The sequence below is a fragment of the Athene cunicularia genome, assembly GCF_003259725.1.
Source record: "Athene cunicularia isolate RWA chromosome 1 unlocalized genomic scaffold, athCun1 chr1_part2, whole genome shotgun sequence".
Lineage (NCBI taxonomy): Eukaryota > Metazoa > Chordata > Aves > Strigiformes > Strigidae > Athene > Athene cunicularia.
Window position 1 is genome coordinate 11,205,063 of NW_020799092.1, and position 12,417 is coordinate 11,217,479.

The window sequence follows — 12,417 nt, forward strand, 5'->3', positions numbered from 1 at the left end:
GACGCCCGGGGACGCGGGTCGCCGAGGCCGCTCCGCTGGCAAAGCCCCCTGGCTAGCGGCTGCCGGGGCCTTGTCTTCTAGAAGTGGCATGGGGAAGTGAGAGGGACTTGGCGAACCGTCCTGGCGCTGGGACTTCAGCTCTTCAAAGCTGTTGGGCTGAGCCCTGCCCGGGAGTGGGGGGACAGGGGGACGGCTGGAGACTGGCTTTAAGCTGAGGTGCCTGCATTCCAGATGTATACAGAATCAAGAATGCTGCAGGAGGGTGTTTTTCATGCTGTTGGTGCGTTTTGCTTTATTTGAATTGGGGGATTGCTTTGGGTGAGGTGGATTTCTTATTTTTGTCTTGCTAGGATAAAGCTCTTCAATATATATTAGAGTTTCTTGGATATTATTTTTTCAGTCCCCACCAGGGAAGGTGACAGCTGCAGTGATGGCTGCTATTGATGCTGGGTACCGTCACTTTGACTGTGCCTATGTGTACCAAAATGAAAATGAAGTTGGGGATGGGATCCGGCGAAAAATCAAGGAAGGTGCTGTGAAACGAGAGGACCTCTTCATTGTCAGTAAGGTATGGATCTGGTGATCTAGGGTCCTGGAAGACACCAGTTTTCTCATAGTACCCCCCAGTTCTTTACTTTCCTACTCTGTGATGCAGCATGGAACAGTTCAGAACACTTAGGCCACTCCTGAGACAAGCTACTTTGCCTCATCCTGCATGGAGAATTATACAGGGTATGTACCACTGATACAGGTGATGCTTTAAACTTCCTGGCATGAAGTTATACTGTTCTCTTTCATGCAGTATCTGACCTTCTAGTTTGTGGTTTTTAAATGAAATCTTAGTTAATTAAACCAGACTGCTGCTGTCTGCCATGAGACGATTCAGTCGTGCGTGCTACCATTGTACACGTTGCCGCCAGTATCACAGGCTAGTCCCGCTCACGGAGCAACCCAGTTTGAAGATCAGTAGCATGACCTAGTTACACATCACCTTCCTAAGGGGACAGGCACTCTGTTGAACAGGACAGAAGGGTCCCAAGAGCTTTAACCCAGGAGGTCATGGTGTGCCTTGGCTTTTTGTCTCTAGCTATGGTGTACGTTTCATGAAAAGCCTCTGGTGAAGGGAGCCTGCCAGAAGACTCTTGCTGCCCTGAAACTGGATTACCTGGATCTCTACCTCATCCACTGGCCTCTTGGTTTTAAGGTACGGTAACAGCAATGCCCTTTGCTCTGTCTGTTTAGACTGGCACTTCAGAATAGCTGTATGGCTTTACAGCCTGGTAATTGCTCCAGCCAACAGATTATCATATGTTTGTTGTATGCCAGCACTACTCTGGTGCTCAGCTTGGCTCTGGCCATGTGAGCCAGCCTCTTGATCCCTACCTCTGAGATTCCTGCTTGCACAGCTTCCTCTGCCCTTTTGATCATGGAAGAGGTAGACCTTGAACTAGGGGCAGGCTTTCCTGCTGAAAGCATGTTATGTTACTTTCCTTTTGATTATTGTGTATGTGTTGTCTTCTACAAATCCAAAGTATACTCATCTGCCAAATGATGTAGTTCCCCCTTTATGGGAAGGAGGGCTGTGCTTTGCTGCCTGACAGAAATTCTTTCCTCTGCATGTTACAGAATTGCAGAACAAGAGAATGTTTTTCTTCCATTTTTGTCTTGAATCACTGGGTCCTTTAATACAGTACAGATTGAACTGACCTTTGCTGTAGGAGTCTGTTCCACAGACCTTGGATTTCAAAAGGGGAAACTTCTGTAGTTCCTAACTCTACTGACTGCATGCAAAGGAACTCATGTCTCAGAATGTTTGTAAGCTTAGTCTTTCTGTTAGAGCCTGATCAAAACTTTCTTTTTACTTGTTGCTTCCAAGATCAACTTTTTCATAGTTTATGTACTTTTAAAATTAGTTCCATATCGACAGAACTATCAAAGTGAAAATGTATTGTGGTGTAATAATGTACATCAGTAGAAAACAACTGGGTTTGAATGAAATTTATACCTGGCTTCTAGTCTTAACTGGGACACAGGCTGTTTGAACATTCCCTATGCCAGCAACTTAAACAATGAGTGTCCCTGTGAAAGACATGTCAGTAGGTCTGTTCCAGTATAGGCTGAACATGTTCCAGGTCCTAAGTGGGACCTTATTACATATTTTAATAAAACACTTCGTTATTTCCTCATAAGAACTGTGTATCTTTGTAATACAGAAAGTAAACTTGTAAACTGGCTATAATTCTACAAGTGGAGACTTATGTTGCATCATATGTATGTTGATGAGCCAGAGGACATTGTGTCCAGCAGAAGTACCCATCACTATTGGGATTGCTGTGGGCAAAAATGCCATAATCACATGTGAAAGCAAAAGAAAATAATGTGGATAGTGAATCTAAATTATCTAATACATACGTAGATAATAAGTATTAGTATGTCCTGCAGTTGGAGTTTGTTATATTGTGGCCTTCAGCTGGTGTTAACCTAACTTCCCACCAAAGTGTTTCAAGCATTTTCTTTGTCACTGACAGGCAGGAGAGGAGCTGTTTCCCACAGATGACAAAGGCATGTCTATACCCAGCAACACAGATATTCTACATACATGGGAGGTAAGTTTAACTGCAGCAAGAGAATCATGTCTTTTGTTCTCAGCAGTCTCTTCCGTGTTTTCATTACTTTCAGCATTCTAAATTGTCTCATATATGTAAAACTACTTGGAAGGACTCAGTGGTATAATAGCAGATTGTTGGATATTGCTATTTTCCGCTTCTAATTTGCTGTGAATTTCCACAATCTCAATGAGTCTTTGAGCTTTCGTGAAATAGGAGACCTAGCACAAATATAATAGTGCTCTGGGTTTTTTCTTCAGACCTGGACACTGAAAATCTAAATGTTTATTTTGTGCTTCTCATGAAGGAAATAAGCTGTATCAGGAGGAAGGTGTTCTTCAGGACCTGTCATGTGTACTAGATGCTGACTTTGTGCTTCTTTCTGTTAGGCCATGGAAGAGCTGGTGGATGCTGGTCTGGTAAAAGCCATTGGCGTCTCCAACTTTAACCATGAGCAGATTGAAAGAATCTTGAGCAAGCCAGGACTGAAATACAAGCCTGCAAATAACCAGGTAAGCTGCAAAGTGACAGCAGCAAATGTTTGAGTGGTGGTACTTTTTGGTTGGTTGTTTTTTTAAGAATTGATAAGATCTTATTATGAAATAAAGATTATAGAAAGAGAGAATGGAGTACACACAGCATGTTCTCTCAATTTCCTCCCTTCAACTACTTCTCGATGCACTACTGATGGGAAATCTGCAAGGAGAAACTCCAAAAACCCTTTTCCTTATTGGGTTTGGGTTTTCTGGGGGGAGAGGAGAGGCAGAAGGAAATCGGATGAGCTTTAAAAACTTCCTTGAAACAGAGTAAAACCTACTGTATGTGTATGAAGACTTAACAGAATTGGATGACCATTTTGCAACTCTTCTGTGGAGGGGCCATTTCCTGTTGCTGATGACTGAGGGAATAGAACAGAAACATGCTTTATGGACTGCTTACAGACTTGATGAGGATTAGGAGGAAGGAAGGGAGTTACAAGGTAGGCCATAAAGTAGAAGTGCCAAGGTATGTAGACAGCACTTGAATAAAATTTTAGGAAAAGTCAGATGACAGGAGACCTTGGGAGATGATATGCTGTAATTCAGAGCTCAGCAGTGTCAGCTATGAGATCAGACCAGGTTGCCCAGGTCTTTATCCATCTTGAAAACCTGCAAGGTTGGAGATGCACAGCCTCTCTAGGCAGTGTGCTCCCCTGCCTTATCTCCTGCCTTGGGTGTATGGGGGAGGGAGCTTTCTTGTATCCAGACTCAACCTCTCTTGTTTCATCTTACGCCTGTTGTCTCCTGTCCTCTCACCATGCACCACTGAAGATCTTGTCTTGGTTTTGGATTACCTTCTTTTAGGTATTGACAAGTTGCTACTAGGACACCTGAAGCCTTCCCTTCTCCAGGCTGAACAAGCCCAACTCCCTCAGCCTTTCCCAATACAGCAGGTTCTTCAGCCCCCAGCCATCCTGGTGTCCTTCTGCTGAATTCACGACAGTCTACTAATGAGGGGGCTAGGAAGGGGGAAAACTGGACATAGCCACCACAAAGGTGGTCTGACAAGTGATGAGTAGATGCAAATGATCACCTTCCAGAATTTACTGTCTGTGTTCCTGCTGCCCCAGGGCTCATTACTGGCTCATATTCAGCTCAGCCTATTATGGCCCACAGGCTGTTTCTAGCATAGCTGCCTTGCAGATAGTCGGGCTCCAACCTATGTTACTGCCAGGGGCTTTTACTTTCCAGGTGCAGGGTTTTGTGTACGGCCTTGTTGAATTTTGTAACTTTTTGTTGGCCTGTTCTTGCCTGAGTGGGTACCTCAGAAGTGGCAGCCCTGCCCTTGAGTGCATTGACTGGTCCTCCTCCAATCTGGCATCACCTACAATTTTGACAAGATTAGAGCCTGACACAAGTTGTTGAAAAGTACAGGTCCTAGCATAGCCCCCTGTGGGGTCAGTCTAGACTTGTCCTTGATTGCTATGGTGTTTGAAGGACTGAAGTCTGTTATTGATAACTGATTATAAGAAGTGATTCTTTTGTGATAGTGTGAGCATATATATTGAAAAGGGATTTTAACACCTCTTTTCAGAACGTTAGTAGGCTTTTTCTCCAGAAGTCAACTGACTGCAAAATTCACAGTTCTGTTAAGTATTCTCATTCTCAGTCCCAGTGTACTTTTAGGATACTTAGTAGAAGTCTTATGATACCTTTCAACATCTGCCACACCCCAGTGCCACTATAGTTGATAATTACCCTTGTCTCTTGAACAGAGGTCACTGACCTTATATGTCTCACACTTGCAAATGTTCTCAAACTCTGATTGCTATAATCAAGGTAGTCTCAGAGCAATGTGTCTTTGGTCCCTGTCCTTCAAAATTTACTGCTTCTGAAAAAACTGCTTGCAAGCCTGAAAGCTTGTCTAACACCAGTTGGTGACAGTGCTTCTGCACTTTCTCTGTGCAGATGTTTCACATGTAATCTGGTAATCACCTGTATTTGGTGTCAATCCCATTCTTAATTTGAATGCAGTTGGTATGCACATTTCCTTTATATGTGGTGAGAAATTAATTTGGCAAGGTAGCAATTGCATTACAGTGATACTAGTACTTAGTTCAGTAAGGAAATCTGACTCTTAAATACTTGATCATTATCATACAGTACGGATTGCAATAGTTTAAGGTACTTGTTTAAATGTACATAATAGGCTTTTCATCCTGGTGCAAACATAAAAGTAGATAATGTAGCTCAGAAGTTTTTCAACTTGAGTATCAGTGGACAGGTAAGTATGACTTTGCCTCACTTATATCATGTAAATTCTACCTATTGAAGAGTTGAGTAAACAACCAGGTGCTCTGTTATTGCTGAGTAGTTATGTTTCTGGAGCTTCTGAAGCAAAATAAATATGTATAATCTGTCCCAAAAATTGAGTTACATGTTCTGTCGTTTACTATTCTAACATGCCTGATGAGGAAAACAGCCCTGCAGGCTTCTGATAACAGCAAGCAGTTAGAACCACAAATAAAGCACTCAAGGCTGTAAACTGATACCATGTTTTGCTCTCTTGATCCACCTGCCAGTAGCACAAGTTTCCAGAGACTTCCCTCAGAATGCAGCAGCAGGCTGCAGAAGGCTTGAATGACAGTGTAGTCAAAGGTTCCTGATGTTGCCTGCTGAAGGAAAAGTAGTGCTCCCTGGTGTGGAACTGAAAGTCCCTCTATGCAAACTATCAAATATTCATGTTCATTCACTGCCTCCTGACAGATGAATAATTCCTGTTCCGTACTTCATATCTGGGTTTTAGCTTGCCAGAATACAGTCACTTAAGGAGTCAGTACTCTGTTATATAGATATTCCCATGGAAATTCATGGTAAGTACACCTGTGTTTATAAAAAGTACAATGGACAGTATGTGGAAAGTCTAAAATCTGTAGCAGCCATTCTCACTGCTTGCAGACTGGAGGTATTCAGTGTAAGTATTGACACAAAGCAAATAAAAATTAATGAAATACTGATAGTGAAGCTAATATTGTAGTTGTAAAACATTATGGCATGTTTAATTAGGGATGAAAAGAGAACTCTGTATGTACTGGTCTGCTATCCTGTTATGATTTTACCATTCTCTTCTGTGTGCATTTTATTGAGCTGTTCTATTTAAGCAATTATGTAGCTGGTCATCCCATATGTTGGAGATTATATGGAGCAGCAAAGTTTTAAGGAGTGGCATTGCAGTCCTTAGACCCTTAATTGCAAGGAGAAATACTACCAATAGAAAGGAAGGGGGGGGGGGGCGGGGTTTACAGAAAACAAAGGCTGAGTAATATCACACACACACTACAATCCACCTTTGATTTAAATTAATCCCTGGAACATATTAAAGCAGTTAAATCACTGTCAATCTCTGTACTTTTATGTTGGCAGGTCGAATGTCATCCATACCTTACCCAGGAGAAGCTGATCAAGTACTGTCAATCCAAGGAGATTGCTGTGACAGCGTACAGTCCCCTTGGCTCTCCTGACCGACCATGGTAAAATCACTTTGTGCTTTGCAAGTGAGCTGGCATGGATTATGCTTGAAACTTTGAGACTACAAGTGCACCATTAATTACTAATCCAGGTACAGATCTCTTCTAGGTTGGATCTCTGGAGGTTTCTTGCTACTGATCTTCTTTCCTGTCTTTAGGGCCAAGCCAGAGGATCCTTCCCTTCTGGATGACCCCAAGATCAAAGAGATTGCAACCAAGCACAATAAAACCCCAGCACAGGTACGTAGGAGCTGGACAGCAAATACTTCATGTAACAGCTAATGCCAATGACAGGCTGGCACTTCTTTCCCTGTCACCTGTGGTGCTCTTGTCTTGTGTTTAGTGACACAGGTATGTTTACTATGTGGCCTGCAACACATGCTTGCCAGGGCTCTCTGGCCACGGACAAGAAACATTTTCTTGACCCATCTTAAGATGCTGTAATATTTCAGTCTTCCCCTCTCAAGTCCTGTTGTAGAGAAGTGAACCCATATATAGACTACTAAAAGTCTAGGTGGGAAAGAAAGGAAATGAGCATCACTAAATTTGATGGGAAAGGAGAAAGGAGGACTATGTGGGGCTCCACTACTTCTGTGTTTGCTCTTTGGAAAGTGCCGCTTAGAATTCAGGTATGATTTGAAATGCAGCTCTACAGAAGTGGGTTAATTCTGCTGAATTGTACAGTTTCTAACAATTGTTGGAACAGGTTCTGCTTGCCATAGAACAAAAGCCATCCTATCTCTGACTCAGTGACATGCCTCTTGCAGGTTCTCATTCGGTTCCACATTCAGAGAAATGTGATTGTGATTCCCAAGTCTGTCACACCACAGCGCATTGTTGAGAACTTCAAGGTGAGTCATTAGAAGTGACCTGGGTGCCTGGCATGTTCAGGGATGGCATGCCTTTCACCTGCAGAGCGAGCAGCAATCCTTTTACACCCTTCCCAAGTCCTCAGGCAAGAGGACTGGGCTTTTTGTCTCTGTATGTTTACTTACGGTCTGCTGAGGGCTCAGCTTAAAGTAACAGTTGGAGAGCAGGAGTGAAAAAAGCTGTTGGAAACACTCTGCTGATAATCTTAGCAGTCATGTTATGTGAATGCTTCCTGTTCTGTGTCATGTGGATGAGCTGTCTTGACGGAGCTTGCTTGGGGCCTGAGTGCAGTAATATACCACAAAAGGCTTATGTAGAGCAAGCACTGTTAGAAGAGGCCTGGTGTCCATAAACCACATCACTGCTTTTGATTCAGTGGTCCTTGACTGAAACAAGTATTAGAACTTTGGAAAACTTTAGAACTTGGTTGCATTAGGTGGAATATTAAAGTCTTTTAGGTGTTTTTTTGGAATGGGACAGAAAAATGCATCTTTCAGAGGGAGGATGGAGGCATTCTGCAGCACCACATGTTCTCCAGACTTCTAAAAACAACTGGTACATGCTACTGCAACTGGAGACTTTAATTCCTCCCTCTCATGCTCACCTCCCTTCCCCACTCCAGCTAGTAGAGTCTTAGAAATCCAGAGCCTTCTTTTGACTTTTCTTCCTCATGAAACAGTCTTTTTTCTAAAAAGCACCCCTACACTGTGGACTTGTTCTTTAATTTTGTGCATTTCTGCTTACAATCTCTGATTTGTTCAAAGAGGTGATTTCCAGCTGTTTCTTTTGTTAGGTATTTGACTTTGAATTGACTAAAGAGGAGATGGAAACTATTCTCAGCTTTAATAGAAACTGGAGAGTCTGTGCAATGAGCACGTAAGTGGCAGTGTGTTTTTTTTCAAGCTGTTAAGTTACCAGTATGTTATAGTTTAGTACATAGTATAGATACTAGGCTTGGTTGAAATTCAGGATATACAAACTCAATTTCTAAAGGGGTCATCCTCAATGTAACTTTTCAGTAAAATTTTAAATGTTCATGTTATGAACCAAATCACAGTGAGCATAAAACAAACTTCATGTTCATTTTCAGTTCAGTCTCCAAAAAACCTTTTGTAGATGGAGTTACAACAGAAGGCTTCTTATTCATAACTTTTATTTTGTCTGCGTTGGAGAAATGAGCTTGACGCAGACTCAAATTCTTGTTTAACTTTGCTTCTGGTATTTTGTCTTTCCTTAAATATATTATAAAAATTGACTGTATGTTCTTCAGAAGTGTTTGGGAAAGTGGATGAACGTTCAAAAAGTAACATGAGGATTTGCAACTTGGAAGCCTAAAGCCAGACACAAAATCTTTGTTGAAAGGCTGCAAAAAAGGTCTTCCCAGCACCTAAGTTGCTTGGCCTGAAATGGTCAGAGTCCACACAACAGAAGTCACTCAAGAATCTTTCTGTTTACAAATGCAGCATGTCACCAAGGAAAACAAACTGATTGCTTTTATATGGTTCAGCTCCTCCCTGGGTGGCTTTTTGCAGTGGTTACAGCTGCATATAGTATCTTTCAGACATGAGATAATCTTTCCTCTTTGATTTCCTCCAGATGCAAAACTCACAAGGACTACCCTTTCAATATGGAATACTGAGGATGGTTTCCTGCCTTTCTCCAGACTTGGATATGCTTCTGCTGTTGCCTATGAGTTGTCCATGTAGCTTTTTCACTGCATCACACCCCACCCTCCCCATCCTCCAAAGAGGCAGTATATGTACTCTGACTTTTGTGTTGGGTTGTTGTTTTTGGTTTGGGGGTTTTTTTGAAGAAAGAAATGCTAAAATGGTTCTGAAGAGCACAGTATGGACTAGTAGACTGTCTTTGCCAAACTGCATGTCTGGAATTTGGTAAGCAGAAAATATGAAGAAAGTTTAAACAAGCAGTCAGTTTTATTTGGGAATACTGTGAATTGGAGCTAGTGACTATTGTCTAGAAGGACCACGATATTGGCAGATTTTACATAATTAGGTCTTCTTTTTTCTGATTACTTTTGGTTTTGTTTCTTTTCATAACACTCCATGCTTTTTTCTCTTAATTGGAAGTAGGAGTTGATTTCTAGTACAGCAGTTTCTACGTGGGTAGCTCTTTAAAAAGTGTATAGGTCCTGGTTTCTTGGTGATATAAAAGCTGTTTTTGCTTATAATAAAATACAGTTTCATTACTGTGTGTAATGAGATGGTCATTTCAGCAGTGCTCTAATGGTAGTAATGCTGGTGTAGCAGTGTAGTTGTATTTTCAGTTGTCTCAGGAAATTACACAAAAGCAAAGAAAATTATTGTTCCCAAGAAATCATCTGCTGTTGATGTTAACTTCTTACGTATGACCTGCTAGCTTTTTGCTGTTCTCATGCTAGTGCACGTGTAGAATGCCTGAGTGCAGTGAACCTCTGGCCATTAATGTACACTGTAATGTACCTGTGGCCACTGACGAGCCTGCTTAAGCCTCTCTTTGAGTAGAACTCTTGATATGTCTGATGGCTAATATACTAATGTTTAAATCAGTCTTTATTTTACTGAAGTGGTAGTATGCTTTGACTAGTAGGAAACTCCAGTACATTGAAGACATGAGGCCTACACAGCATCCTATGGGATTGTTTTAGTAAGCAGTAGAAAACTTGCCCTTTCCAGGCAGGCAGCACATGATGCAGGAGAGAATTCTGTGCTTGCACAAGCTACCATTTGTGAATATAGTAAAAGTGGGTTTCCAAGGAAATGTGTCATGAGCTAGTCGATCAGAAACTTGCTATTTTTATTTTTTTGGGGTGGGGGGTGGGGTGAGGGTGTATGTGTGTGAAAAACAGGCTTATACCCAAATTTTGACATGAGGTGTGTTTGTCCCTTGGGGTTGTTTTTATGGTTTCACAATACTTGCAGTTAACAGTTTTAAAGTTGTTGCCTTCTGAGAGCTGCTTAACATGATTCACAAAATGCATTTGAGCACTTGTAAAAACAGGTGCTAGTGTTGGGTTATTTTTTTTTTTTCTTTCATGTTCTTGTAAATTTTTTTCAAAGGTCTGAGTAGAGTGTGAACTGTCCTCTGAAAGAGGTTGTGTAGGCCTGGCAGAAAGTGGGTTCTTTCTGAACAGGTGAAATAAGGGAGACACCAGAGCTGTTAATGTGTAACCACCCCTAAATGGTAAACATGAGGTAGGATTCTGATTCCATAACCACATAGCACAGTGTACTTTAAAGGGAGCTCAGCCAGGTTAAAATGTACTGTGAATACAGTTGTTCTCAAACTGAAGTAGGTGGTTTGTTTCCTGGTACTGATAAAAAGGTACTGAGGAGTCATACTAGCTTAAAATTTCTCTTTCTGATAAATATTGTTATATTAAGAAAACAGATTTTGTTATCTTTAAATGCTTCTTTTAAATCTTTCCACTATTGCTGAGGCCAGACTTTACATGCAACACATTTTTGGTCAGAATAATTTACAAGAGGTTGAACAGACACAGTTGAGAATGTACAACATGAGGAAGAGGAGGAGGAGATTCAATGTCTGACTCTAAGCAATATTCTATCCTAATGCTGATTCTCCTGACAAAAATAGTTTATAATCACTTTAATTTCTGGGCTTAAAAGCAAATACAAAAAGGTTCAGCTCTGCAAGTGTTTTTGTATATCTATAATGTGATAAATAAAAGCCCAAAGGCATCTAAAAGCAAACCAGCTAATGTTCTTGGATTGGTCTGAGCTGTGACAGAAAAATGCTCAGGGCAATGTTGACTTGCTTGGAAATAACATTTTTGTGACAAGTGTGTTCTGGCAAGACGTTACATTGAGGGTCAGGGTTTCCAAAATAGTACATTGGGTTATGTTAACTTCCTCTGTTATCATTTCACTGTAACTTTATGAAAGTTTGCGCCTGAAATTTTCCATTCTTGGTGTAGGAATTTTACTGGAGAAGATTTTCAGACAGACTGTTCCACAGCAGAAGGAAGACTAGCTGGAACTGAGGGTGGAGTGGTATTCTAACAGGCGCACTCTTGTATTTTGCTGGATGACTTAGTGGGAAAGAATTTAGAAAGGGTTGTTCTGAGCCACAGCACTTAACCGGCAGAGGGTTTGGGTGCTTGGCAAAATTATGAGTGGGAATAGAGGAAAAAGAGAAGCACCTGAGCAAAGGAACAATGATGCATAAGCTTGAACAGAAAGCAGGCTGTTGGCAGAAAGGAGTGGGAAGGGAGTGATAGAAAACCCTGTCATCCGTGATGATTTTGAATTGTTTCTTCAAGGCCAGATATGATTAAATGAGGCTGAGATAGAGGAAGAGCCAGATTTCTAGACTGCAGCCAAGTTTGTTTAATCTAGATTCATCTGGGGATTGTTACAGTAAAATAAATTACTGTTGTACCCCCATACTTGTGCCACACTCTCTGCATACAAGGGTAGAGATTTCCTTTCATCTCCTAAAAGGTAAAGTGGAAAGATCAAAGAATTAGATATCCGGAGCCTAGCATTCCTGCTAACTGAGCTCTTCCTGCTGCAACTGTTCACAGCATTTGTTTTTGTATTGTGATTTGACAGATCTCTGGGTTTCTGATCAAAGAAATTTTTGAAGACAAATACAATCTTGTAGCTCTTTCAATGAAAAGTGGTTGTGTTTTGTTTTTGTTGTGTTCTTGATTTAAGAACTTGTAGTTCAGCTCCACCTTGTTGGCCCCTCTTAATAGACTTTCTCAGGACTCTGCTGCAGCAGTTGTGCTACAGTATCCCACTAGCTCACCCTAGAAGTCTAGCCTGAAGGAAAGATTAAAAGCAGGAGACAGAAAAATCATGTTCTTGGGACCAGTAGAATTGGTATTTGTACTCAAAATTTGTTTTACTTCCAGCTACACTCTCACTGCTTCAAATCATACCAGACTAGGAGGCCTTCCTTTCATGCTAAAAG

General features: G+C 41.4%; 1 protein-coding gene and 1 long non-coding RNA gene across 2 annotated transcripts; one reads left to right on the top strand and one right to left on the bottom strand.

The window, feature by feature from the left end:
- Positions 1-141: 141 nt before the first annotated feature.
- LOC113488124 (aldose reductase-like) lies at positions 142-9,693 on the top strand. Its single transcript, XM_026863151.1, has 10 exons — positions 142-280; positions 401-568; positions 1,088-1,204; positions 2,529-2,606; positions 2,996-3,118; positions 6,509-6,615; positions 6,771-6,852; positions 7,380-7,463; positions 8,276-8,358; positions 9,079-9,693. The coding sequence occupies exons 1-10, from the start codon at positions 272-274 to the stop codon at positions 9,119-9,121; spliced, it is 894 nt and encodes a 297-aa protein (XP_026718952.1). The 5' UTR covers positions 142-271; the 3' UTR covers positions 9,122-9,693.
- Positions 9,292-10,283, bottom strand: LOC113488138. Its single transcript, XR_003399892.1, has 2 exons — positions 9,942-10,283; positions 9,292-9,911 (listed from the first exon to the last, which is right to left on the bottom strand). It is a non-coding gene; the product is annotated as an uncharacterized LOC113488138 (long non-coding RNA).
- Between the last annotated feature and the right edge of the window lie 2,134 nt (positions 10,284-12,417).